Here is a 27,897-nt window from a genome sequence, read left to right as displayed (position 1 = left end):
AGCTTTCAACCACTGTGCCAGATGGACTCTGAGAATACACTAATGAACAAGATGTTGTACTCTCTGTAGGGGAGGAAGACATTTCCTCTTCCCAAAGTGGGTTCATCTGGCCGGAGAACGAATTAAATTCACATAAGACAGAATAGCAAGAGAAAATTAAACAAAGCTTTATGAGGAACCATGGCCCGGGGCTTTTCTTCCCGAAGGAAGAAAGGGCACCCAAGAAGTGGGGTGCACATAGTGGTTATATACCCCCAAACAGGGTGTTTCACATGTGATTGAAATATCCCTCCCACAATAGTCACAAGATTGCCCTGTTGGCACAGTGCTTGGTGGACACAGCAGGTAATGGTCTGCTATCTTGGTGGGCGTAGCAGGAGGCAAGTCGATTGTCTGGAGCTGGGCAGTCACAGGTGAGCTCAACGATCAGTTCCTAGCCTAAGGAAAGATGCTTAATCCTTAAAGAAATGCCAAAGTTGGGAGGGGGAGGGAAATTAGTTACAGGAGGTTACCAGACAAGCACAATAAAATGCAGATTTAAGTCCTTGCCTTCGGTATTGATTAAGAGTTTCTAGAGAGAAAGTCATCTCCTTTCTTCTTCCTGGTACAGAGAGGGAGGCACCTTTTACAGATAGAGATTTACCTTACAAATGTAAACGTGTCCTAACAAAGGGCAAGTTCCATTCCTCAGAGCCTCCTTCCCTGTCCCAGTTTATCAAAAGCAATCAGCCTCAAATAATCCTGATGCCAAAGAGACATATCTTGGGGTGGCCAATTCCAGGTCCCCACATCTCCTTTGAAGAACTTAATAGGAACTTGAAAAGTAAATGGGTATATTTGATTCATTGTAACAAGTTGCAAAAGACGGTAGAATAAGTTTAAGTTTAATGAGGATACCTATCTCAGGGAGCGTTTTCTCAAGGGAGTGTTAACTAAATTTACAAACTGAAGAACTGAGTAGGAGTTAACTAAATGCAAAAGTGAGGCATTTGAGATGGAGGGAGAAGTGTTTCAGGTGAAGGGTACTGCATTCATTTATGCCCAGAGAGAAGAGAATATATAGTATCGTTGGGAAATTACCTGAAATTTAAGAGGGCTTGAGCACAAATTATGAAATGAGAAATGTGAGAAAATAACTTTCCAATTAACACAAGGGCTTTATATTAAACTATGTGAATTTCATAACTTCTAAGACATGTCACCCTGTTTCTTATGCAACCCTATGTCTAATAGCTGAAACCATTGACAGTGACATGTTTTTACATGGTCCCTAGGGTGTTGCAGTGTGAGGGGAGTGAGTACACAGAAAGAGTGTTCTTATAATTTCACTCAAGAAAAGGATTTTTTTCTTTTCCAAAAAAAGACTGTTAGAATTGGGCCTATATTTGAGAGACAGAAATGAGAGACTAATTGTGACAGAAATGAGAGACTGGACGTGAAAGGAGAGGAAAAAGCCCCTTCAGGATACCCATTACTACTCAATAGAAGAAATGACTATCTCAACCGACTGATATAAAAGTAATATTATCAGATTTTTAAAATTGGAACAGCTCACTGATGTGAAGTTACAGGAAACAGCAAAACCTCATGAAAATTATTAACTCCTAGCTGACCTCTGCCCCACTTCCCTTGGGCCTTTCTGCCTTTGACAACAGAATGTATGGTAGATATATTCAATGAGAAAGGAATATAAAAGGCAGTACGCTATAATGTGAAAGAACACAGCCTTTGGAGAAAAATAAACCCAACCCAAATATGATTCTTGTAGCCTGATAGCTGTTTGACTTTACACATATGTGGTAGGCAGAATAATGGCCCCCCAAAGATGCCATGTGCTAATCCCAAAAACCTGTGAATATGTTACTCTTCATGAAAAGAAAAGTCTTTGAGGATGTAGTTAAGAATGTTTTTTTTTTGATGTTGCTGATTGCCTTTGGCCACAGAATCTTGGTGCCAACCATTTATGGTTGATTTTCTTTTTTTCAATGTTGGCTCCAGAGCCAAAATTTGATGACAAAGATTGGCCCTGAGCTAACATATATTGCCAGTTTTCCTCAGTAAGCAGTTGTATATCCTAGTTGTAAGTCATTCTAGTTCTTCTGTGTAGGATGCCACCACAGCATGGCTTGATGTGCTGTACATAGGCCTGCACGCAAGATCCAAACTGGCAAACCCCGGCCACCGAAGCAGAGTGTGCAAACTTAACCACTTGGCCACGGGGCCAGCCACCTTTTTTTCCTCTTGTTTCTTTTTTTTTTTGGTTAAGAATTTTGAGATGGTAGATTATCCTGGATTTATCCTGGATTTTCTGAGTGAGCCCAATTTAGTCACATGGATCCTTATCAGAGAAAGGCAGCAGTATTACAGTTGGAGAGATTTGAAGATGCCATGCTGCTGGCTTTGAAGATGGAGCAAGAGGCCACAAGAAAGGAATACAAGTGGCCTGTAGAAGCTGCAAAATGCAAGGAAACAGATTGCCCCTTATAGCACAAAAGCAACTCAGCCCTACCAACATCTTGATTTTTGCTGAATAAGATCCATTTTGAAACTCTGACCTCCAGAACTGTAAGATAATAATTCCTGTTGTTCTTAAAATGCTAATGTGATAATTTATTGTTCTACAAGTTATTATAGCATATTAAGTTCTCTCACCTTTAAGATCCATATGGTGACAGCCTTGTTCTGAAGAATGAAATCTATGATTTAGGTAAAGATGTCCAAACTTCAGTTGTTAATATAGCTATCATTCAGTCACTAATAATTCTTGCTTGGTTAAGGAGATATTATGAACTTTAGTATCTAAAATCTTCCTGATGAAGCTTTGATCTGGAAGATACCTGCAACCTTTTTTTTTTCCTGAGCTCAGATAAAGCTGTTTCCCTCAAATGTACAACACTGGCGAGAGACTGTTCTGACTGGCCAGAGCCTGAGTTCAGATATTCTGAATGTCAATGTTTTCAAGGGTAGGAGAAGTGGTGTGTTTCACCCTAGTGCCTCATGAAAAGGACCTGAGAGAAATGAGTGAAGTCCGCTAAGCCAAGCAACTACTATTAAGTAGGTCGACACAGAAAAGTACCATCTTCAAGAAGCAAAAACACTGAGCATGAGCTGTCAATAGTGAATTGTGACTGGCCAAAAAGTGATTCTATATGCAAGACAAGCTACAAGGGCATGCAGTCTGTCCAGTAGTCCAGTTTGCCATGCTCAAAAGGGCCCCACACTTAGTTTAAGAATCTACCATCAATGTATTGAAGTTAATAATTTTTAAACAAGGCACTCCACATATTTATTTTGCACTTGACCCTTAAACTTAAGTAGTGGGTTCTGACTCTGTGCATGAAAGGGAGGAATATAGCTTTTATTTATTTATTTATTTTAAGATTTTATTTTTTCCTTTTTCTCCCCAAAGCCCCCTGGTACATAGTTGTATATTCGTCGTTGTGGGTCCTTCTAGTTGTGGCATGTGGGACGCTGCCTCAGCGTGGTTTGATGAGCAGTGCCATGTCCGCACCTAGGATTCGAACCAACGAAACACTGGGCTGCCTGCAGTGGAGCGCACAAACTTAACCACTCGGCCACGGGGGCAGCCCCTAGCTTTTATTTTTTAATTAAACTTTTTTATTTTCAGATCATTATAGATTTCCATGAAGTTGTAAGAAATATTATAGATCTCGTGCCCCCTTTACGTAGTTTTCCCCAGTGGTAACATCTTAAAAACTACAGTACGATATAACAACCAAGATAGTGATATTGACACAATTGTGATACAGAACCATTCCAACACCTCATGGATACATCTTGTAACTCCTTTGTAACCACACTCCTCTTTCCTCTCCCTTCATCCGTCCCTAGCCCCTGTTCTCTATCTGTACAATTTTGTCATTTCAAAACGGTTATATAAATGAAATCATATATTATGTAATCTTTTGTGATTGGCTTTTTTGATTTAACATAATTCCCTTGAGATTCAACAAAGTTGTTGCGGGTATCAATAGTACATTTCTTTTTTACAGCTGAGTAGCATTCCATTGTGTGGTTGTAACATGGTTGTAACAGCATTTGTTTAATCATTAAGCTGTTGTGGGACATCTGGTTCTTTACAAGTTTTCGCCACTGGAAATAAAGCTACATGTTTAGTTTTAAAAGAAACTGTCAAGGTCACAACAAGATGGCAGAATAGGAGACTCTGGACTCTTCCCTGCACCCTGGGTGAGTGTGAAACTGCCTACATGAAGCTGGTAGAAAAAACTGACAACATTCTTTCATCATACTCTCCATCCCTCATATATAGTGCCATATAATCAGGAGGGGGTGCCTAGCTCCCAGAGTCTCCCAGAAAAACAAGAAGTTTGGACAGCACATCTAGCATCCCAACTTTTCCAGGTGCTACCAAGGAACTGGCTTCTAACTTGCATGTCTTGAAGAGCTGATGACGCTGGGCATAGACTAATCCCCTGGGAACTACAGAGAACAAAGGGGCAGTTTTGGATAAGCCTGAGTGCACTTCCGACAGCTCCTCCCTTCAGCTCAGTGTAGAGTGAAAAGGTGATAAAACCAGCTCCCAGCTTCTCATTAGAAGGAGTTGGACCGTACTTGAACCACAACTTTTCTGGCTTCTACCCAAGGGTCTGGCTTGTAACTTGCCTGTCTCAGAGAGCTAATGAGGCCCAGCACATGCTAATATTGATGGAACGTGGCATACTCTAAATTCCTGGGGGCCTCTAAGAACAAAGATAGAGGTTTGGACAAGCATAAAGATTTAAAATGTTATACATACATACAATGGAATATTAGTCAGCCTTAGAAAAAAGGAAAATCCTGCAATACAAAACAGCATGGATGAATCCTGGAGGGCATTATGCTAAATGAAATAACTCGGTCACAGAAGGACAAATACCACATGATTCCACTTATATAAGGTATCTAAAATAGTCAAACTGATAGAAGAAAAGAACAGAATGGGTGGTTTCCAGAAGTTGCGAGGAGGGAAAAATGGAGAGTTGCTAATTAACATGTATAAAATTTCAGTTAGGCAAGATGAATAAGTTTTAGAGATCTACTGTACAACATTGTGCCTATAGATAACAATGCTATATGTACACTTAAAAATCTATAAAAGAATCGGGCCAGCCCTGTGGTTGAGAGGTTAAGTTCTCACACTCTGCTTCGGTAGCCCAGGGTTTCACTGGTTTGGATCCTGGGCACAGACCTAGCACCACTCATCAAGTCATGCTGAGGCGGCGTCCTATATAGCAGAATTAGAAGGATCTACAACTAGGATACAACTACGTACTGGGGGGCTTTCAGGAGAAGAAAAAAAAAAGATTGGCAACGGGTGTTAGCTCAGGGCCAATCTTCAAAAGAAAAATAAAATCTGTAAAAAGCGGAGCTCTCCTATTAAGTGTTACCACAATTAAAAAAAAATAAACTGTCAAACTATTTTCCAGAATGTCTGTAACATTTTACATTCTCACCAGCAGTGTATGAGCCGGTTTATCTACATCCTTATCAGAATTTAGTATTGTGACTCTTTTTTAGTAATTCTGGTGGGCTTGTAGTTATATATCATTATGGTTTTAATTTGCATTTCTCTATGGCTAATGATGTTGAGCATCTTTTCTCGGGCTTGTCATTGTATATTCTCTTTTGTTCATATTTGTTCATGTCTTTTGCCCATTGTGTAGTGAAGAATTAACTTTACCCGAAGAGAAGTCTGACCCCTTGTCCTGCTTGCTAGGAAGTAACCTCTAAACCTTTAGAATTTCCCAAGTAATAAAAGCATCCTGGTTAGATAGTTTATGCTAAAGTGAGGCTAGCCACACACAGCAGAAAAAATAACCATGTGAGTAGAAGGTTGGGGTTTTGAGCCACATGATATTAGCCTTATGTCTGGGAGTTGAAGGAGACTATACTAAAGTCTATTGATTTCCCATACACCAACAATGAACAAGTAGAATGTGGAATTTAAAACAAAATGCCATTTATATTAGGACCCTAAAAAATGAAATATTTAGGTATACATCCAACAAAATAAGTACAAGTTCTATATGTGAAAAAGTACAAAACTCTGATGAACAAAATTGAAGAACTAAATAAATGGAGAGATAGTCCATGTTCATGGATAAGAAGACTCAATATTGTCAAGATGTCAATTCTTCCCAACTTGATCTATGGATTCAATATAATCCCAATCAAAAATCCCTAGCAAGTTATTTTATGAATATTGACAAACTAATTCTAAAGTTTATATGGAGATGCAAAAGATTCAGAATAATCAACACAATATTAAAGGAGAAGAAGAAAGTTGGAGGACTGACCCTACCTGACTTTAAGACTTACTGCGTGGCTACAGTAATCAAGACAGTGTGGTATTGGTCAAAGGATGGAATGGAATAGGGAGCCTAGAAATAGACTACCACAAATATAGTCAACTGTCTTTCACAAAGGAGCAAAGGCAATACAATGGAGCAAAGATAATCTCTTCAACAAATTGTTCTGGAACAAATGGACATCCACATGCAAAAAAAAAAAAAGAAAAGAATCTAGACACTGAGCTAATACCCTTCACAAATTAACTCAATTGGATCATAAACTTAAAGGAAAGTGCAAAACTGGAAAACTCATAGAAGATAACATAGGTGAAAACCTAGATGATCTTGGGTATGGTGAAGTCTTTTTAGACATATCAAAGACATGATCCATGAAATAAAAAATGGATAAATGGAACTTCATTAAAATTAAAAACTTATGTTTTGTGAAAAGCACTATCAAGAGAATTTAGAAGACAAGTCACAGACCAGGAGAAAATATTTGCAAAAGACACATCTAATAAAAGACCGTTATCCAAAATATAAAAGAGCTCTTAAAACTCAGCAATAGGAAAATAAACAACCCAATTGAAAACTGGGCCAAGACCTTAACAGACACTTCACCAAAGAAGATATGCAAACGCAAATAAGCATGTGAAAGATGATCCACATCATATGCCTTCAGGGAAATGCAAATTAGAACAACAGTGAAATACCACAACACACCTATTAGAATGGCCAGAATTCAGAACACTGACAACACCAACTGCTTGCAAGGATGTGGAGCAACAAGAACTCTCATACGTTGCTGATAGGAATGCAAAGTGATGTCATCACTTTGGAAAAAGTTTGGTGGTTTCTTACAAAACTAAATATACCTGACCACATGATTCAGCGGTCGCGCTTCTTGGCATTGACCCAAAGGGGTTGGAAACTTATGTCCACATAAAAACCTGCAGAAAGATATTCTTAACAGCTTTATTCATGATTGCCAGAATTTGGAAGCAATTAAGATGTCCTTCAGTGGGTGAATGGATAAATAAACTACTGAATATTCAGACAAGGAAATATTATTCAGAGCTAAAAGGAAATGAGCTATCAATCCATAAGAAGACATGGAGGAAACTTAAATGCATATTACTAAGTGAAAGAAATCAATCTGAAAAGGGGGTATGCGTCCAACTGCATGACATCTGGGAAAAAGTACAACTATGGAGGCAGTAGAAAGATCAGAGGTTAAGGGGTGGGAAGGTAGAGGACATAAATTGGCAGAGCAAAGAGGATTTTTAGGGAAGTGAAAATATTTTGTATGGCATTATAATTATGGATATAGGTCATTATACTTTTGTCCAAATCCATAAAATATACAACACAAGAATGAACCTAAGGTAAAGTATATACTTTGGGTGATGATGATGTGTCAATGTAGGTTCATTTTATTTTTTTAGAGAAGTTTTGGCTTTACAACAAAATTGAGAGGGAAATCTCTGTACCTTCCTCTCAATTTTTTAGTAAACCCAAAACTTCTCTAAAAAACATGAAATCTTTCTTAAAAATAGTCACTGCACCCATTTTCTAATTGATTTTTTTATTGTTGAGTTTTGAGAGTTCTTTATATAATCTAGATACTAGTCCTTTGTCAGGCAGCTGGTGTGCAAATTTTCCTCCCAGTCCCTAGCTTGTCTTTTCATGATCTTAACAGGGTCTTATGTGGAATAAAAGTTTTTAGTTTTGATGAGGTCCAGATTATCGATTTTTTATTTTGGTATCAGGCCTAAAAATTCATTGCCTAGCTCTATATGCAAAAATTTTTCTCCTATTTATTTTCTAAATTTTTCTAGTTTTGTGTTTTAGATTTAAGTCTATGATCCCTTTAGGCTTAATATTTGAGATGTAAGGCTCAGGTGAAGGTTCATTTTTTTGCCAGTGGATGTCCAAGTGCTCCAGCATCGTTTACTGAATTGCTTTTGTACCTTTGTGAAAACTTGATCACGTTTATGTGGGTCTATTTATGGGTTCTCTATTTTGTTATATAAATCTGTGTGTCCAGAATTCTGTCAATATTACTTTGATGATCTCAGCAATACAGTGAATCTTAACATCATATAGAATGATTTCTCCCACTTTATTCTTCTTTTTCAATATTGTTTTAGCTAGTCTCGGTTCTGTGTCTTCCCATTTAAATTCTTGAGTAAGCTAGTCTATAGTCTATGCCTACAAAAATCTTGCTGAGATTTTGGCAGAAATTGCATTAAAGCTACAGATCACTTTGGGAAGAACCGTAGATCACCTTGGGAATACCTTCCCTATGTTAAGTTTTCAAATTCATGAAGGCAGTATGTACCTCCATTTATCTAGATTTTCTTTCATTTCTTCTCATCAGCATTTTAAAATTTCAGCATTCATGTCCTGAATATGTTTTAATTTTATACGTAAGTATTTCACTTTCTTTGGAATGATTACGGAGGCTATTGTGTTTTTAATTTGTTTCCACGTATTAATTGTTGGTACTATATAGAAATGTGGTTAATTTTTGTGTGTTGAATGTAACCTGCAACCTTTGCTGAGCTCACTTATTAGTTCTAGGAGGTTTTTGTTTTGTTTTGTTTTTTATACTCTGTAGACTTTCTACATAGACAAACTTGGGCTCTGCAGATAGAGGTAGTTTTATTCCTTCCTTTCTAATCTTTATGTCTTATTTATTTATCTATTTTTGTCTCATTGCACTGCCTAAAACTTCCACTACAATGTTGAACACTGGCAACAGTGGTGGCAAGAGGTGGCCACAATAATTCCCTTGTTCCCGATATTAGGGAGAAATCATTTAGTCTTTCAACATTAAATATGATGTTAGCAGTATGTTTTTTGTAGATGCCTTTTATTGACTTGAGGTACTTCCTCCCATTCTTAATTTTCTAAGAGTTTTTGTCAAGAGTTTCCCTGGTTCTTGATATGATGGGTGATTTTCTATCGTATCCTGGACATTTTGGCTATTATGTATGGAGACTCTCGGAAGTATTTATTTATTTTTCTTTCAGCAGGCAGTCACCCTGTTTAGATTTAGTATTCATGTTCTAGTCCATTTTTGTGATCTGTGGTTCCAATGACACTCTAATTTTCAGAGACTTTACAGTGTTATTTTGGTCTTCTTGGTTTTTCTGGTACCACAAGGGCTCCCCTGGTCTCTGCTGGTGCTGCTGGAAGGGGCAGAAGGAGCTTTTCCAAGCTGCTCAGGCTCGCGCATCTAGGTGGAGGAAGGGAGTCTCCAGCCCAAAGATAAAGGAAGCTTCCTGGATGGTGTGCTTGTTGTGGTGGGTTCATCTCTGCTGGTGTTCCTGACCCTGTGTGTCTCTGAGTGAGAGAGGGGAGTCTCAGGTCTGGAACGGTGAGTGCTTTCCTTGGCTGCACATTGTCAGTGGGTCTCCCAATATCTCCTCTTTGCTGGTGCTGCTGGACTCACCTAATCTTGTCAGTGGGAAGCCATCAATCAGGATAAGGGAAGAGTCTGCCTGGGTTGCCTTTTATTCTTAGGTTGGGGGTCAGGAAATGCCAAGTCATAGTAACTTTCTTTTGGATGTAGTGAGAAGAGGACACAAGATGCCCTGCCACTGTGTTGGTTCTCCAGTCCTGGGGTCCAAAACCAGCTCACCTTCATCTTGTCATCTTTAAAAATTCTCTACTGGTTTTCCTTTGTGCTATTTTCAGATGAGGCTCAGGGAGACATGAATCTACCCTAGCTTGTCCCACCAGAAGTTGTGGTCCCACCCACAATTTCCATCTGAATTCCTGTTGCAACAAATCTAATATGAGTTCACTTCTTTTGTCCTGGCTCCTCTCTTTTTCCATTTTTATTACTTTGAGTCTTTCTATTTCTTGCTCTCCACCTATTTTTTGGTTATCTCTGCTCTTGAGGTCTCAATGTCCTTTCTGGTCATTACATCATATTCTGAGACACACTAGAAGTCCAAGTCTAGTTCTGACTGAAATATTAAAAGCATCCAATTTGCAAAATGAAACATCTCAAATGGGATTCCCACTGAAAAGATTTAAATATCAGCACTAAATCTATTTCACACATTGAAAAATAATAGTTATACATACATTGTACATTCATTTCCATTGAACAAACATCAAAATCTATTTCCAGTTTATTTATTTATTAGTCATAATATAAGTATGATGAATGATGACCTCAAAAATGTTTAAATATAATTTGCATCATTGCTATGTTTAGAATAGATACTTTATCTTAAATATTTCCAGGTTATTTTGGGGAGAGTTTGTGTAACTGCTGTATTTTCCTTGACTCAAAACCAAGAAACTCAGAAGATGTTAAGTATATTCCATGGCACAGAAGGACTACCCATGTTTTTAAGCCACAAACTATTAAGAGTAAACATGATTTTAAAAAATACACAACAGAAAACTATATTCAACATTAATTCATTTGATAGATATTAACTGTATTCCTACCGTTAGGGACTACACAAAGCACTGAGAACATAGTGAAGGAAAAGTCACTGTGTCCCCTCCCTGCATGTAGCTACATCCTCACAGAGAAATGAGAAAACTGATTAAGCAATAGCAATACAAAGTAATGAGGTTTATATTGGGGGAAATAACAGCTTTGAGAACACAGGGATGGGAAAATATAACCTAATGTAAAGATCAGAAAGCACTTCCATGGAAGGTGATGATTACATTAAAACTAAGGATGAACCGATCAAACTTCGTCTCTGTGGTTGCATCTCTCAAGTCATTTGCCACCCCAAAAGTTGATTGGCTCCTTTGGAGCTTTCATCCTCTACACTGGAATTCAGTTCTTTCGATCTTTGAGCTGCTGATGTGGCTCTAATCCCAATTACTTATAGATGGCTGTGCCCTGATTGCTTCTAGAATTGCTGAAACAGTAATATTATTTCCAATGGACATGATCACTCTGGAGTTTCTGTATAAACTCCGGCTTGACATTTGCACCTTCTTGGATCTTTCTACAAGCTGGGATGCTGTACACTAGCAGGAAATGTACTTGATATATAATTTCTTTTATTATTACTTTTTTTGGTGTCAAATTTTGGGGGAGGGCAAGGATTTCGAAGGGGACGACTAGGAGAAGAAGATGGAGAGGAAAGCAGTGATATAATCACATGATCTTGATTACCATTAGGAGTTTGGGTTGTATACTAAGAGTAAAGGAGAAGTCACTGAAAGATTTTATGCAAGCGATGACCTGATCATTTTTTTGGATTATAATGATCACTTTGGTTGCAATGTAACAAATGAATCAGAATGGGTTTAAAGGGGAAGGAGGGGGTAAGTCCCAAATGATGTAGATTTTTCCTATGTGATACACCATGTACTTTTGCAGCCTTGTTCCTGTGAAGAAATGTTTCCCACATGTGCTTTGAATGATTAATTCAATGAGTACTGATTTTCACTGAAGCATTAGTAATTGATTAAACAGCTCACTGACTTTCTGCTCAAAAATGACAATGAACTTAACGTTACTTAGAAGTTCCCACTCTGAAAGTAGATCTATAGCTGTTATTTTTACTTTTATTTCCATAAAAAGATAATGGAAGAACAACAATTTATTAAACATTGACCATGAGTCAGATATGCTGGCAAGAGATTTTCATCTGTTATTTCATTTGAATCTACAACTGGCCACTGAAACTTGTTTTATTACATTAATTTTTCATATGAAGAAACTCTGCTTGAGGGGCTAGATAATGTATCAAGGTCACAGCCAGTAAGAAATGGAATTTATGCTTTAGATATTTGGCTTAGAAACTAGTTCGTAAAAGTTTGACTCAAATTTCATTTGTGAGTTGGTCACACACAGTTTATAAATATAAAATCTTGGTTTTTCGCAACTTTCTAGATTTCTGTAGAAATTTAGCTTTCTTTGTGAGAAAGGTAGCAGAAACCAAGCAAATAGGGCAGAGTCTCACAGCCATGAAAGTATAGCCACAGATGTATTTTGAAAGTATCCTACATTTAAGACATTGTGCTAGTCTCTGAGGATACAGAAGTGAACTATACATAGTCTCTGCTTCTTAGAAAACTTGAGATAAAATGGATTGTACAGCAAAAAGCATTGTTAGAGTTAACTAAAGTTACTGCTCACTGAAAAAAAGATCCAATTCCTGAATGAAATTTATTTGTATGCATCTAACAACATAACCTTAAACTTTATACAATAAAATTTAACAGAATTAAAAAAAGAAATTGACAAATACACCAATAAAATAGGAGAAATGAAAGTACCAAATAGAAAAGATGCATTGTAAATTGTTATTTCGTCCTTTTTGGGACTCATCAGTACAGTGTAGCTTATGCCATTAAAAAGTTACAACATTTCATTTCTAAAACTCAATAGTATATAAAGAGTTCTGAGATTGGGCATTGAATGCTTAACGAGTTCAAGTAATGTAACTATTTGTGATTTAATCTGGTATAAAAGCAGAATTTTAAATCCAAGAAAAGGTAAAATAAAGAATGTATTTGTTTATAGGTATAACATTTATTTAGCACACTGTAATTTAAAATATAAACACTGAGAATTAAAGTATGAAAAGCACTTCATCAGTGTATGTATGTTTTAAAATACAGAGTACAAAATAAATATTAGTTTTAGTACTCTTAAACTTTCCTTTATATTTGTAACTGAAAGTGAGAGAATTTTGAATCTGCTTACAAATCTTTTTAAAGGTCATAGAACAGTTGTTATTTTTCTCATTGATTTTTAAAATCATTCTGCATGGTTCCAGCTAGCATGGTCATTTTTATGGTCCCATGTATGCAAAGAAAGGAATATCTGTATAGGAAAAGAGGTGTTCACTGATACTGATTACACTCTGTGTTTAAAATATAAATACCATTTAATCCCCATTTAATTTAGAATCATGCTCTTCCAAATCTGTGTATTATACACTCTATGATAGTTTGCATCTTTACCATCAACGAATATGATGAATGCATATTGGTAATATTTTTGGTAGACCAAGAAACGGAGCAGCAACTGCATATAACAAATTTACAATGCATCTTTTCTAAATTTCCTAAAAAGGGTTTGGACTCTTTTGGCACCTGTAGATATCATTTGGCTTGCTACAAATCCATTTCCTATCCGTGTAGGTCCTGGCACTACTGATTCCATTGTCATTCAGGTAGGCGCATTCTCCAACTCCTTTGATAACATACCTAAAACCAAACACAAAAATGTTAAAAATTCATGGGTTGGACACCTACGTTCATTTCTCTACTATAATCTTCAGCATCCCCACTCCAGGGTTTTTTTTAATGTGAATAAGAGGAAAGTAAAAATCTGTCATTAATATGGCTTCTTAGTAATATACAACACTTCTGTATTCAGTTCCTTTTATGTTCTGAAGGTCCCTGCTTGACTATCACAAGTTTTCATCCATCTATACCAAACCCAGTTATGATGCTGATTAGGTATTTAACCAGTACTTGCTGTTGTAGCTAAATGAACTGCTGCATCAGTGGCCTTCAGTGAAGATTATTTTCAGTCTTCTCCTGAACTGTTTCACAAATATGTGAAAATAAATATAGTTACTTACTTGCAAAATCCTAAAAGAGCTTAGCTTTGATTGATGGGAGTGATTGAGACCCTACGTTTTATCTGCTTCAATGTAATGGCTACAATCAAAATACCCCCATTGAAATGTTCACAATCCAAGGAACTATTACTAAGATCCTTCTTTTGGTGATAAAACTTCAGAAGAGATTTCCATATGTTTCCTGGAGACCTGCCTTTTATGAATGGATGCAGCAGCTGGAAGAGTGGATTTTAGAATCTTCTGGATATCAGTCCTTCAGTGGCTTTCTATGATTTTAGGTCCCCTGCTGTGCATCAGCTGTTCTCTCTACGTTCTAAATAGGGATTTCAGCAAAGTTTAAATCAGTTGATGAAAGTGTAAGAACTATGTCAAATGTCATCATCATGTTAAGAATTTCAACTGAAATCAGTAAGTGAAGTTTTTCTAAAGGCACAGCTAATAAATGGAAGAGTATAAAAAACATTTATATTTCTCCCCTCATAATGCAGTTAGCTTTCCAGGAAATTAAATTTATTGTCTCATAAACACAACTCACATACATAACCACACATAAGCACAGTAGAAGAAAAAGTGGTCGCAAAACGTACGAGGCATTATATTCACTGTCATCTGTCCATTTCCAAATGTGATATGATGATTCTCTGCTAAGACCAATCCAATGATCAGAAGGGCCTTTGTATCTCTTCAGGAAATTCTGTTATAAAACACAGAAGTGAAAACACGTCTCTTTCTCTCGTATTACTCTTGAGTCTCCCTTCCCCTCAGCCTTCTCTTTTTGGATGGCAGCGTGGTATAATTGAGAAGCTTAAACTTTGGAATTAGACTTTTTCCCCAATTTTCAGCTTAAGTAATTCAATGTCTCTGATCCCAAATTACTTTATTTAAAGTGACCATACTTCCCCGTTTGACTAGGAAAGTCCCAGATTATGCCTGTTGTTCCAGCATAATATCAATATTGTCACTTTCACTCCCCAAAATGTCCTGAGTTAGATGATAAAATTATATGATTACCATATTCCTTTGTACAATGGGAACAATTCTTCTAAGCTTGCAGGTTAACTATGAGGATTATATGAAAAAATGTATCTAAAATGTCTAACAGAGTTCCAGGCAGAGAATACAGCCCCAACAAATGTTAGGCAGTATTCTGCATCCCATATCCCCAAGTCTGCCCGGCATGGGATCCTTCATCCTTCCGCTTTAACTCTGTACAGTCTCCCTTTCTCAGGGGTTAAGTGTTCAATAAAGAACATAATCTAAAAACATTTCTTACCAGTTCTTCCAGGGTTTCAAACTGAACAAGATCAGCTTCTAATGAGACACAGAAAGCCTGGCTGAATGTCCAATTCCTTGCGTCTTCAGAAAAATAAAAACATTTACTTCCAAATCCAATCCATTGTTTTGGGCAGCCAACGGACACAGGGACCTCTAAGACTGATGTTGCCTGTCCCACTAAAACATGGAAAATCACAAGAAAGTATAATAAATAAATTTTCTCATCCCTTTTATCTATCTTTCTACTTACCATCCTGAGGTCCATTTTGAAGTATGTATGTTCAATATTTGCTTTCCCAACTCATCACTAAGAGTCTTATCCTAAGCACAATAGTCATCAGTCTTGAAACAGGTAGCCGTGCACCTGACTTTCCAAGGGATACATAGACACTAATGGTTTTAAGGAAGTCAATTTCTATAGGATTTAACTTCCACAGTACAGTAGTACTCTTTTCTAGTATCATAGATTCTCCTTTCCCACAGCCTCTTTAGTATTAGCCCTCTTTCCTCTTGACAAAAGAAAGGCAAACTCCTTACATTTCCTAGGTTTTACTATGGTACATTTCTTAAGGGGTACAAAAGCTTCCAGTAGACAAAACATAACACAATTCAAATATTGACTTGGGTACCAAAAATACAACATATGGATTCCTGTAGTTTTCTCATTTATATGTATTTCTGTTAAATATGTATAAAAAATATTTTTGTCCTTGTTCTGAAACCAGCAAGATTACAGAGTGTAGGCTATTGAAAGATTCAAATTTTTGTTTCATAACCTCACCTTTTCCTCTCTTAACATCTAAGAAAGAATACATTGCTTCCTGGAAGTTCTAGTGAAAGCAAAGCAAAAAGAGATTTGGTGAGAAATACCAAATACCAAAGATGGCTTTTATTTTCCCTTATATTTAAAGGTAAGCAATTTCTTTACAGCTATTCTTAATCCTCATCCCTAGTTAAGTCAACGGATAATGGAGTGAAAACGAATAGCTGTAAATGTTAGTATGACTGCTTTCTTTTTTAGATAACTGAACTGTTTTCAGGTATTAAAGTTGATCTTACCAAATAAAATCACAAAATATTTACTTCCATTATAATGCTCATCTTATGTTCTCATATAAAACATTTAATATGTTCTTTCTGTTATTTTAATTTTTACTTTTTTTTAAAGATTGGCACCTGAGCTAACATCTGTTGTCAATCTTCTTTTTTTCTTCTTCTTCTCCCCAAAGCCCCCCAGTACATAGTTGTATATTCTAGTTGTAGGTCCTTCTGGTTCTGCTATGTGGGACACTGCCTTAGCATGGCTCGATGAGTGGTGCCATGTCCGCACCCAGGATCTGAACCAGCAAAACCCTGGGCTGCTGAAGCAGAGCAAGTGAACTTAACCAGTCAGCCATGGAGCCTGCCCTGGTTCTTCCTGTTATTAACAAAAATAAAATTTGGGCCAGCCCAGTAGGGAAGTGGTTAAGTTCACATACTCCATTTTGGCAGCCCAGGGTTTGTGAGTTTGGATGCTGGGCATGGACCTACACACCCCTCATTGAGCCATGTTGTGGCAGCGTCCCACATTCAAAATAGAGCAAGATTGGCACAGATGTGAGCTCAGGGACAATCTTCCTCAAGTGAAAAGAGGAATATTTGCAACAGAGTTAGCTCAGGGTCAATCCTCCTCGCCAAAAACATAAAATAAAATAAAATAAAATTTGATGCTTACTGCTAGACCAATTAAGGTTTGTTTTTTGAGGTGGAGGAGATTAGTAGATTAAACAATCTCTTTCATTATATTCATAGGAAAAAATTCATCACAACGTCTAGCTTTATTAATGGAGATATCTCTGAGATTTTATAAATTATTCTAATTTAATTACACCAAAAGGAAACTACTAGAGTTAAATGCACTATGTGCAGGCATGTACTGAAGAATTAGCATGCTTTTTGTCATACTCCACAAATAACAACTTATAATTTTAGCTATATGTGACAGACACTGCATTTTGGCAAACTATCAAGAACAACATATACATTAATTCACATTTTATGATTTACTAATAAAATATATAAATTTACTTTTCTCTTGATAATTATTAGAATTTATAATGTTACTTTAAAATATTGAGTATTACTAAAAGTTATAATTTTGACTTAATCTAGAAGAAATTATTTTAAGAGAGGCTTATGGTTATACGATTTTTTAAAATTAAATTTCAATGTATATATGTATTTTGTGGCAGAAAAAATGCAAAAATGTATTAAATAATAAAAGCTAAGTGACTTTTAAGGATACAAAGATATTACGTATTATGCTGTGATAAAATTATCAAGTAGAAATACAACATACAAACAAGCATTTGAAGATGACAAAGTAAAATTTTCCAAGATTGGGGCCGGCTCCGTGGCCGAGTGGTTAAGTTCATGCGCTCCGCTGCAGAGGCCCAGGGTTCGGATCCTGGGCGTGGACATGGCACCGCTCGTCAGGCCACGTTGAGGTGGCGTCCCACATCCCACAACTAGAAGGACCTGCAACTAAGATATACAACTATGTATGGGGGGCAGTTTGGGGAAATAAAGCAAAAAAAACCCCAAAAAACAGAAGATTGGCAACAGTTGTTAGCACAGGTGCCAATCTTAAAAAAAAAAAAAAAAGTTTTTTTCCAAGATTAAGGAAGTTTTTGTTCACGTATTTTTTTAAATGGATAATGGCAAGTATCAAATCACAACAGAATTTGGATTCCATGAGATACGTTTAAGAGAACAATATAACAGATTAATTTTAAAATGCAACATTTACAATGAGCTGGAAGTTACATCATTGCAACTATTTAAATCTCTGATGAAAAATGTTAGATGAAAACACAAAAATTTGCTGGGGATGTTTAATTTTCAAAATGTTCAGGTCACATTTAGGAGTTGTAGAAACAAAAAGCTTTTGAATATCACTAATATGATCAGAATATACATAATAGTTATTCACTAAAATGATGCTATTTCTTCCTGAACAGACCTTAGCGTGCTAAGCAATGCTAAGAACCTATCACCTCTATATACAATGGAATTTTTTTTAATATATAGTTCTCCTTTACTTTTGTACATTCTCAATCTGTGTAAGTAGAAGATAAAAACTCAGATCTCACCTGAGTATTTCTTTAATCAAATGGCAATTTTGACTAGGATACGTTAAGAAGTAGCTCCACAGATGGAACTCCTACACCCACAGCCCTTCTCCTATCAGGGATGGCAACTACATTCTTGCCACGGCTCAGAAGAAAAATCTTTAGAGGTTTCTTTGACTTTTATCTTTCTAAAACTTTATATCCAATCTGATATGAAATACTCTTGACTCAACTTTTAAAATATCCAAACCTGACCACCCTATCCCACCTCCACCGTTATCATCAGGCCTAAGCCATCATCATCTCTCACCTGGATTTCTGCAGAATTGCCCTCACAGGTCTCTCTCATTCTACCCTTGTCTTCTAAAAATCTATTCTCAACGTAGTAGTCAAAATGGCTATTCTGCAATGAAAGTCAGATCATGACATTCTCTCCTACAACTTCCCTCTTCCTGATCTTCCCTACTGTACTCAAAGTAAAAGCTAAAGTCTTTAGATGACTTACAAAGCTATTACCTCCCTGCCCCCGGCCTATTCCTCTTCCTTATTCTCACTTTGCTTTAGCTGCATCAGCCTCTTTGCTGGTCCTCAGAAACACCAGGGAGCTTCCTCTCCTGGTCCTTCACTCTTCTTGCTCTCTCCCCAGAGTGCTGTCCCCAGGTAGCCACATGACTCTTTTGTCTCCTTCAAAAGTTTCCTGAAAGATCATCTTCTCAAGGAGGCTTACCTTGGCTACTATATGTGTACCACAAACTGTCCCACCCCTACTTTTATTTATTATAGTATCTGTGTCTTTCTAGTAGAGTATAAGTTCCCAGGAGCAGGGATTTTTGTGTGTTTTGTTTGCTGATATACCTCCACATTTCCCACAGCACCTAGCATGTGACAGAGCTCAATAAATATTTATTGATGACATAAATGCGTGGAGAACATTGTTAAGTTTGGAGAACAAGTAACTTACCTGCCAAAAGAATAGAAAGCACAATCACACTTGCAGTTAGAACTGCTATAAGGCTGAAGCAACAATAAATCTTGGCAAGGGTTACAGGAGGTATTATTGCTGCACATTTTCTTTGGAGAGTTTTACCTATAAAATACAAATGTCATAATCACAACCTCATGAAGGCCTTAGGGGAAAAAAAAACTTAACTTCATCACAGAGTCAACCTCTAAGGTAAGCTGTACCTCAATTCTCCTACTGTCAACCCCTTTCACAAAAGGTCCTGGTCTATAAATGATAGCCATGGCCCAAAGAGGGCCAGAGATAAGAGAAACTGAATTGTTTTCCCCTAGAGAATCTTCCAGTTATTGGAAGAAAAGTTAATGAAAGAGTAAAAAACAAAAAGAGTAGAAATCAGGATGAAAAAGACATAGACAAACAATCCAGATTTACCACCATAATTAAGAAATCTGGTTAAAAGTACTGAGAGAAGCATTAGAAAATAAATCATGCAATTCATCACCTTAACAGAATACGAAAAGAGAAAGCTTAAGATCATCTCAATAAATAGAGAAAAAGCATGTAAAAATTTAATATTCAGGGGCTGGCCCCATGGCCGAGCAGTTAAGTTCGCGCGCTCCACTGCAGGCAGCCCAGTGTTTCATTGGTTCGAATCCTGGGCGTGGACATGGCACTGCTCCTCAAGCCACGCTGAAGCAGTGTCCCACATGCCACAACTAAAAGGACCCACATCAAAGAATATGCAACTAAGTACCAGGGGGCTTTGGGGAGAAAAAGGAAAAAATAAATAAATAAAATAAAAAGAAAATTCATGAAAAATTTAATATTCATTCACGATAACAAATTCCCAAAATTAAAAATTGAAGGACTCTTCTTAACCCAATAAAAGTCATCTACAGAAAAAGTACAGTTAGCATCATACTTAATGGTGAAAAGAGTGGATGCTTTCCTCTAAAGAGCAGGAAGAAGGTAAAGATGTCTGCTCTCAGTAGCCCAATTTCACATTCTGGAGGTTTTATGGGGACAAAAAGGCAAGAAGTAGAAAAAGAAATAAAAGACATATAGATTAGGAAGAAATAAAAGTGCTTCTAGAAGTAACATCAGCTGGTACTCCTCACCCTGAAATATCAATTTAAACTATCTGCACATAAAAATACCTTCACAAGAGCCAAGGACTCCAGGGTCTCCCCACATGCCTCATCTTAGAGCTGCCTACTCCAGTGGCCCCAGTCAGCTTCCACAGCAGGGCTTCCTCTGGGCTCTTGGGAACCCAGGCCCCTGTTTTACCCTTGCACCTGCCAACTTCAGTAGCCCCAGCTGGCTCCTGTGACACCAGGATCCTGGCAGGCTCCTGGGAACCCAGACCTCTTTTCATCCAGGTGCTTGCTGGCTCCAGTGGCCCTTGGCAGCTCCTGTGGTGACCTTGTAGACTCCCAGGGATCAAGAAATCAGCTCACCCCAGTGCCTGCCTAATCAAGAGGCCCCAGATACTATCCATGACTCCAGGCAGCTCCCATGGCAGGGCTACCTGCAGGGTCCTGAGAACCCAGGCAACTGACAGCTCCAGTGGCTCCAGGAGGCTCCAGCGGCCCCAAGTGGCATCTTTGGCACCAGGGTGCTGGCAGGCCACTGTGAATCCAGGCTCTTGGTGCCTGTTGTCCCTCACAGCCCCAGGCAGTTCCCACGGCACCAGGCTCCAGGAAGGTTCCCATGAAATCAGACCCTGGCTCACCCTGTAACCTGCTGTCTCTGGCAGCCCCCGGCAGATTCCATGGCCTCAGGCATCTTCTTCAGCCCCAGGCTCTCAGAGGGCCCCTGTGAACTTATGCTCTTGGCCAACCTGGGTGCCAGCTAGCTCCAGTGGCTCCAGGTGGCTCAGTGGTCACAGAGGGCCCACAAGGAGTGCTCATGGCTCCAGGTAGCTTCCAAGGCTTCAGGTTACTAAAGGGAGCCCATGAACCCAAGCTCCTGATCCACTCCATCACCTGCAGGCTCCCATGGCCCCAGGCAGTTTCAGTGGCCCCAGGCTTCTGGTCTTTGTTAACAGACTCCTGGTAGGCTCCCATGAACCCGTATCCCCGGCTCACCCCAGCACTTCACAACTCCTATGTCACCAGGCGGTTCTCAGTGAGCTCCAGCAAATAGCTGGCCTCAAAAGTCTCCTGGCACATCCCAGCACTAGCTGGCCCCTATGGCCCTGGGTGACTCCTGTGAACTCAAGTTCCCAATCAATACCTATGAACCCAGGCTCCAGGGGGGCACCTGTGAACCCAGGGTCCTCATGGGGCCCAATACCATGTTGAATACTGCTGCCCAGGCTTTTAACCATTCTCAAGATGGGGCTGCCCAAGGACTGCAACAGCAAGCCCACCTACGAATAGCACTACACAGCCCACCCAAAATCTCTAGACAGGCTGACTATTGAAGGCCTTTGCCTTCCAAAGCCACTCTGTAAGGACTGGACAGGTGCCTACATCCTCAAGTGCACAAACACCAATACAAGACCATAAGGATCATAAATAATCAAGGAAACATGATACCACTTCCAAAGGAAACTAATAAAATTCCAATGATGGGCCCTAAGGAAATGGAGATCTATGAATTGTCTGACAAAGAATTCAGAATAATCCTTGAAAGAAATTCAGTGAACTACAAGAAAACACAGATAGACAACTAAATGAAATTTGGAAAACAATGTATGAACAAAATGAGAAGTTCAACAAAGAAATAGAAAGCACTAAAATAAATCAAGCAAAAATCCTAAAGTTGAAGACTACAATGACTAAACTGAAGAATTCAATGAGATCAAGGAGACTCAAGCAAGCAGATTAGTGAACTGGAAGACAGGTCTTTTGAAATCTTACAGTCAGACGAGCAAAGAACGAAAAAGAGTGAAAGCCTATGTGAATTATGGGACACCATTAAAAGAAATAATCTGTGTATGATTGGACTCCCAGAAGGAGAAGAGAGGGAGAAAGGAAGAGAAGGCTTATATAAAGAAATAATGGCTGAGAACTTCCCAAACCTGGAGAGACACTTAGATGTCCAAGTTCACAAAGCTAACACATCACCCCAAAAGTTCAAGCCAAAACAATCTTCTCCAAGACACACAATAGTAGCACTGTCTAAAATCAAAGATAAAGAGAGAATTTTAAAAGCAGCAAGAGAAAACAAATTTCTCACATATAAGGGAACCCTCATAAGGTAATCAGTGTTTTTCTCAGCAGAAACCTTGCAGACTAAGAGAGACTGGGATGATATATTCGACGTAGAGGAGGGACGAACTATTCTGTATCTTGGTTGTGATGGTGGCTAAATGATTGTAAGTGTTTGTCAAAACTCATAGAAATGGACATCAAAAGAGTGAATTTTACTGAGTGTAAATTATGCTTTAAAAAAAGTTCCTGCTGACTTTCTGTCAACAACTATGTCTCACTCATTTCATATATATCTCCCATAATAACAGGGAGCTTCAGTTTAAATTCTAGGCAGGGAAGAAGAAAATAGGATTGGATTGTCTTAAACAGTATACAATGACAAATGGATTTTGACTCCATATAAAAATCCCAACTTTCATTCTTTCTGTTTCTACACTAACCGCAAAAGTGTCTTAAAAACTCAGAATATCATGACTTTCACAATTTTTTCATTGTTAGAAGGGTAAGATGTAAATCTCCCCAATAAATCTCCTATTTGTCCATCTTACAAATCTTCTAAAAGCCCCCTTTTCTCTTCTCCTTTATTTCTCTATATCTAGCTCCTGCTACTAACATCTTCCCTTATATCATGCTCCATTTCTCCCTCTGGCTTACTTATTTTTCTTCTACCTTTCTTATGGTATGTCCTCTTCCAGTCTCCCTCCAAATTCATATGTCTCTTATACTACACTCTGAACACATTAATCTTCAAATTTCTAGTTGGAAAAATGGTATTAGGAATTATCTCAGGAGAACAAATAAATTAACGATATAACTAGTCTAATTTTAATTATTAGTTTCATCATCCAAAATACTTAGTTAATTTACAAAATCATTGGCGTTTCAAAACATGTTTCATAACTGCAATGTGTAACGTTCTGATAGCTCAGTGTTAACAAGTATAACTTTCAGCTTTGTGAGCACTTGGCTTAGCTGGTAAACATTAACATTCTTTAAAAACTTTGTGTTTTCATTAAATATAAACACTGTTTTTCAGAGAATCCAATATCCTGTTCTGCAAATAAAAAATAAATTCAAGGAGGGAGGAGAAAAAAGAAGAAAAAAATGAAAGATATGTTTTTTAAACAGCAGAAGATAAGAGGTTCAGTATAAAGCACCTTTCTGCTGGACTAAGTACAAACATGCATCCATTATGTTCTTCCTCTTTCTCATCAAATTTGTTACAAGCTAAAAATGCTAAGAGATTTGCTGGAGGTTTGGTTCAGCCTTCCACCCCCACCACGACCCTCCACATGTGTTTTTAAATTACAAAGGATACATACACCCAAAGCCTCAGTTTTGCAAGCAACTTTTGTTAGTAAATACATTACAAAGTGTTGGAGTCTGGGTTTGCCATCACTCTGGGATATAAATGAGCTGTTCTTTAACATCATAATGTGACTTGCCAGGGTGCAAGTTGCCAGGGACCTGTGAAAAATATTAGAACTAACACAAAGAACATTTTCCCCTTATCCTCTTGTAATTTAATTCACTGTTCATCTCTCCTGCCCCAGAAATGCTTAAGTAACATACACAGTAATCCAACAACTAACATAACAATTATTTACCTGTCCTCCCACCTACCTCTTTTCCCTCAAAACATATCTCCTTTTTTAGAGATTGACTCTGAAGTGCTAACACTCATGAAATGCAGTTTCCAACATACTTCAATTGAGGAAAATCTCCTCTCCTCTCTTTTAGTTTTTTCAAGTTTAATCTATTTCACATTACCAGATTCCGCATCCTCCATGCCATCTCTGAAAATAAGGTCTGTCTGCAGTACTTTCGGTGAAGCCTCTGTCATTTTGCTGCTTAGACAAGCGACAAACCGTCTGAAAACGACAAAGCCTCTGAAAAAAATGGCAAATCCTCTGAAAAAGCGGCAAAACCTCTGTGCTGTTTATAAGAAGGTCGGCTCTAAGGAACATGAAAGTGAAAGCAGAACACGCTAGAAGACGAGAGATAATGTGTTATGTAAAATGCGAGCCCGGCTTTCGAACTTTAAAACGCAAAGTGCTTTCAACTTAGAAAGATCAACTCTACAAACTTCTGTCCCCTGTCAAAATAGAATAATAGGGACCAGATTTATTCTTCTGCCTTAATCGACTAAAAAGAAAAAAAAAGATAAAATATATGAAAAAATCCTTTTCAAGTCTGGCTATCATGCAATGAAGGGCAGTGATCCTCTGAAAACAAAATTGTTGAGCTCCACAGTTGCCTCCACTTACTGCTGAGACAGCTTTATAGGCATAGATTAAAAAGGAGAAGTCCAAGCAAACGCCAATGGAGTCAGTGAGTTGAGTAAGCAAAGCTCAGAGACAATGCCTCTAGGAGACAGACTATCAGAAAGGAGAAAGATACACACAGAGAGAACTCTGGAGATCTACAGAGTGTCCTCCTTGAGTGTTCAGCAGGATGTGTTTGAGGAAGCTACCAGAGGACAGAGGAAAAAAAACATGAGATGATTAGAGGAAACAGTATCCAGGCTCCATCCAGATGGGAACAATGCCTGTTCAGACCAGTCAGACTGGAGAACCGCATCATTTATGGGGCATTTCAAGAGCACTCAGAAACATCTTGCTTCAGTAGTGGGGAACCAGTAGCCATAGACTAAATGGGGGCCTGGTCCCCTCTAACAAACTGTGAGATAATAGAACACACACACACACATATATATATGTGTGTGATATATATATATATATATATATATATATGTGTGTGTGTGAGATATATATATATATATATATATATATATGTGTGTGAGATATATATATCTTTCTTCAGTTCCTGGCACAGAGCTCCCAAAACCCTTGTAAATCACTAACTGATAAGAGCACTAGGCGCATCTTTTGTTCTATTGAGGTAACTCTGGGTGGGCTGCTGAATGGGGACTAGTCACCAGAAAGACCAGGTCACGATTAGAAGCTTGAAATTTTCTGCCTCACCCTCCATCCTCCAGAGAGGGGAGAAGGGCTAGAAATGGGGTAATAATTAATCATGCCTCCATCAAGAAGCCTCCATAAAATCCCAATAGTACAGGGTTCAGAGAGCTTCCAGGTTGGCAAAAATATCCATACTGGGAGAGTGACGTACCTTAACTTCCCGTGTGCTGGGGACCCCCAGACCTCACCCTATGCATCTCTTCATTTAGCTATTCATCTGTGTCCTTTATCATATCCTTTACTAAACTGGTAAACATAAAATAGGTGTTTCCCTGAGTTCTGTGAGCTGCTCTAGAAAATTAATCACACCTGAGAAGGAGGTTGTAGAAACCTCCAATTTGTAGCTAAATCGGATATAAGTTGTAGGTAACCTGGAGACCTACGACTTGCGATTGGCATGTAAAGTGGGGTGGGGAGCAGTCTTGTGGGACTGAACCAGGAACCTGTGGAAGCTGACACTATCTCCTGGTACCTAGTGTTAGAATTGAGTTAAATTTTAAGACATCCAGCTGATGTTGCAGAGAATTGCTTGTTGTGAGGGAAAAATTTTAAGAAATAACAGAGAGAGCCTTATACCCCTTACTTAGTTTCCCCCAGCAGTAAATGTTTGATTACAAAAACTACTGTAGAGTAGAAGAAAGACAAATTAAGAATACAATTCCATTTACAATTGGAACAAAAAGAATAAAATACCTAGGAATAAACTTAACCAAAGAGGTGAAAGATCTGTACACCAAAAACTATAAAACATTGTTGACAGAAATTGAAGAAGACACAAAGAAATGGAAAGATATTCCATGCTCTTGGATCGGAAGAATTAACATAGTTAAAATGTCCATACTTCCTAAAGCAACTATAGATTCAATGTAATCCCAATCAAAGTTTCAATAACATTTTTCACAGAAATAGAACACAGAATCCTAAAATTTATATGGAACAACAAAAGACCTAGAATAACCAAAGGAATCCTGAGGAAAAAGAACAAAGCTGAAGGTATCACACTCCCTGATTTCAAAATATAACACAAAGCTATAGTAACCAAAACAGCATGGTACTGGCACAAAAACAGACACACAGATCAATGGAACAGAATCAAGAGCCCAGAAATAAACCCACACATTATGGACAGCTAATTTTTGACAAGGGAGCCAAGAGCATACAATGGAGAAAGGAGAGTCTCTTCAATCAATGGTGTTGGGAAAACTGGACAGCCACATGTAAAAGAATGAAAGTAGACCATTATCTTACACCATGCACAAAAATCAACTCAAAATGGATTAAAGACTTGCATGTAAGACCTGAAACCATGAAACTTCTAGAAGAAAACATAGGCAGCACACTCTTTGACATCGGTCTTAGCAGCATATTTTCAAGTACCATGTCAGACCAGGCAAGGGAAACAAAAGAAAAAATAAACAAGTGGGACTACATCAAACGAGAAAGCTTCTGCCCAGCAAAGGAAACCATCAACAAAACGAAAAGACAACCTAACAACTGGGAGAAGATATTTGCAAGCCACATATCGGATAAGGGGTTAATATCCAAAATATACAAAGAACTCATAAGTCTCAACAACAAAAAACCGACAACCCAATTAAAAAATGGGCAAAAGATCTAAACAGAGATTTCTCTAAAGTAGATATACAGATGGCCAACAGGCACATGAAAACATGTTTAACATCATTAACTATCAAGGAAATGCAAATGAAAACTACAATGAGGGGCCGGCCCCGTGGCCAAGTGGTTTTGTTCGCGTGCTCTGCTGCGGTGGCCCAGGGTTCGGATCCTAGGCCGGACATGGCACCGCTCGTCAGGCCACGTTGAAGTGGCGTCCCATATGCCACAACTAGAAGGACCTGCAACTAAAGATATACAACTAAGTACCAGGGGGGATTTGGGGAGATAAAGCAGGAAAAAAAAAAAAAAAAGATTGGCCACAGTTTTTAGCTCAGGTGCCAATCTTAAAAAAAAAAAAAAAAACTACAATGAGATATCACCTCCCTCCCATCAGAATGGCTGTAATTAACAAGACAGGAAACAACAAGTGTTAGAGAGGATGTGGCGAGAAGGGAACCCTCTTACACTGCTGGTGGGAGTGCAAACTGGTGCAGCCACTATGGAAAACAGTACGGAGTTTCCTCAGAAAATTAAGAATAGATCTACCATATGATCCAGCTATTCCTCTGCTGGGTATTCATCCAAAGAACTTGAAAACACTAATGTATAAAGATATACGTACCCCTATGTTCATCACAGCATTATTCACAGTAGCCAAGACTTGGAAGCAACCTAGGTGCCCATCAAGGGACGAATGGATACAGAAGATGTGGTATTTATACACAATGGAATACTACTGAGCCATAAGAAATGATGAAATCCGGCCATTTGTGACAACATGGATGGTCCTTGAGGGTATTATGCTGAGTGAAATTAGTCAGAGGAAGAAAGGCAAATACCATGTGATCTCACTCATAACTAGAAGATAAAAACTGTGACAAACACGCACATAGAGACAGAG

General features: G+C 38.2%; 1 protein-coding gene across 5 annotated transcripts; it reads right to left on the bottom strand.

Moving 5' to 3' along the window:
- Positions 1-285: 285 nt before the first annotated feature.
- LOC100630090 (C-type lectin domain family 2 member H) lies at positions 286-27,710 on the bottom strand. 5 transcript variants are annotated; one of them, XM_070269846.1, is made up of 6 exons: positions 24,169-24,360; positions 19,241-19,366; positions 15,168-15,346; positions 14,482-14,588; positions 13,401-13,514; positions 286-458 (listed from the first exon to the last, which is right to left on the bottom strand). In XM_070269846.1, exons 1-6 carry the CDS (start codon positions 24,239-24,241, stop codon positions 434-436), a joined length of 624 nt encoding a protein of 207 aa, XP_070125947.1. In that variant the 5' UTR covers positions 24,242-24,360; the 3' UTR covers positions 286-433. The 5 variants fall into 5 exon arrangements, with proteins under 5 accessions (XP_070125947.1, XP_070125948.1, XP_005610976.1 ...); XM_070269847.1 differs by lacking the exon at positions 286-458 and adding an exon at positions 10,154-10,288; XM_005610919.4 differs by lacking the exons at positions 286-458; positions 24,169-24,360 and adding exons at positions 17,508-17,692; positions 27,619-27,710 and having other exon boundaries at positions 10,445-13,514.
- Positions 27,711-27,897: the final 187 nt, after the last annotated feature.

This window comes from Equus caballus, chromosome 6 (genome assembly GCF_041296265.1).
Source record: "Equus caballus isolate H_3958 breed thoroughbred chromosome 6, TB-T2T, whole genome shotgun sequence".
Lineage (NCBI taxonomy): Eukaryota > Metazoa > Chordata > Mammalia > Perissodactyla > Equidae > Equus > Equus caballus.
Note: the sequence above shows the minus strand (reverse complement) of the source record. Positions and strands in the feature narration are given on the sequence as shown.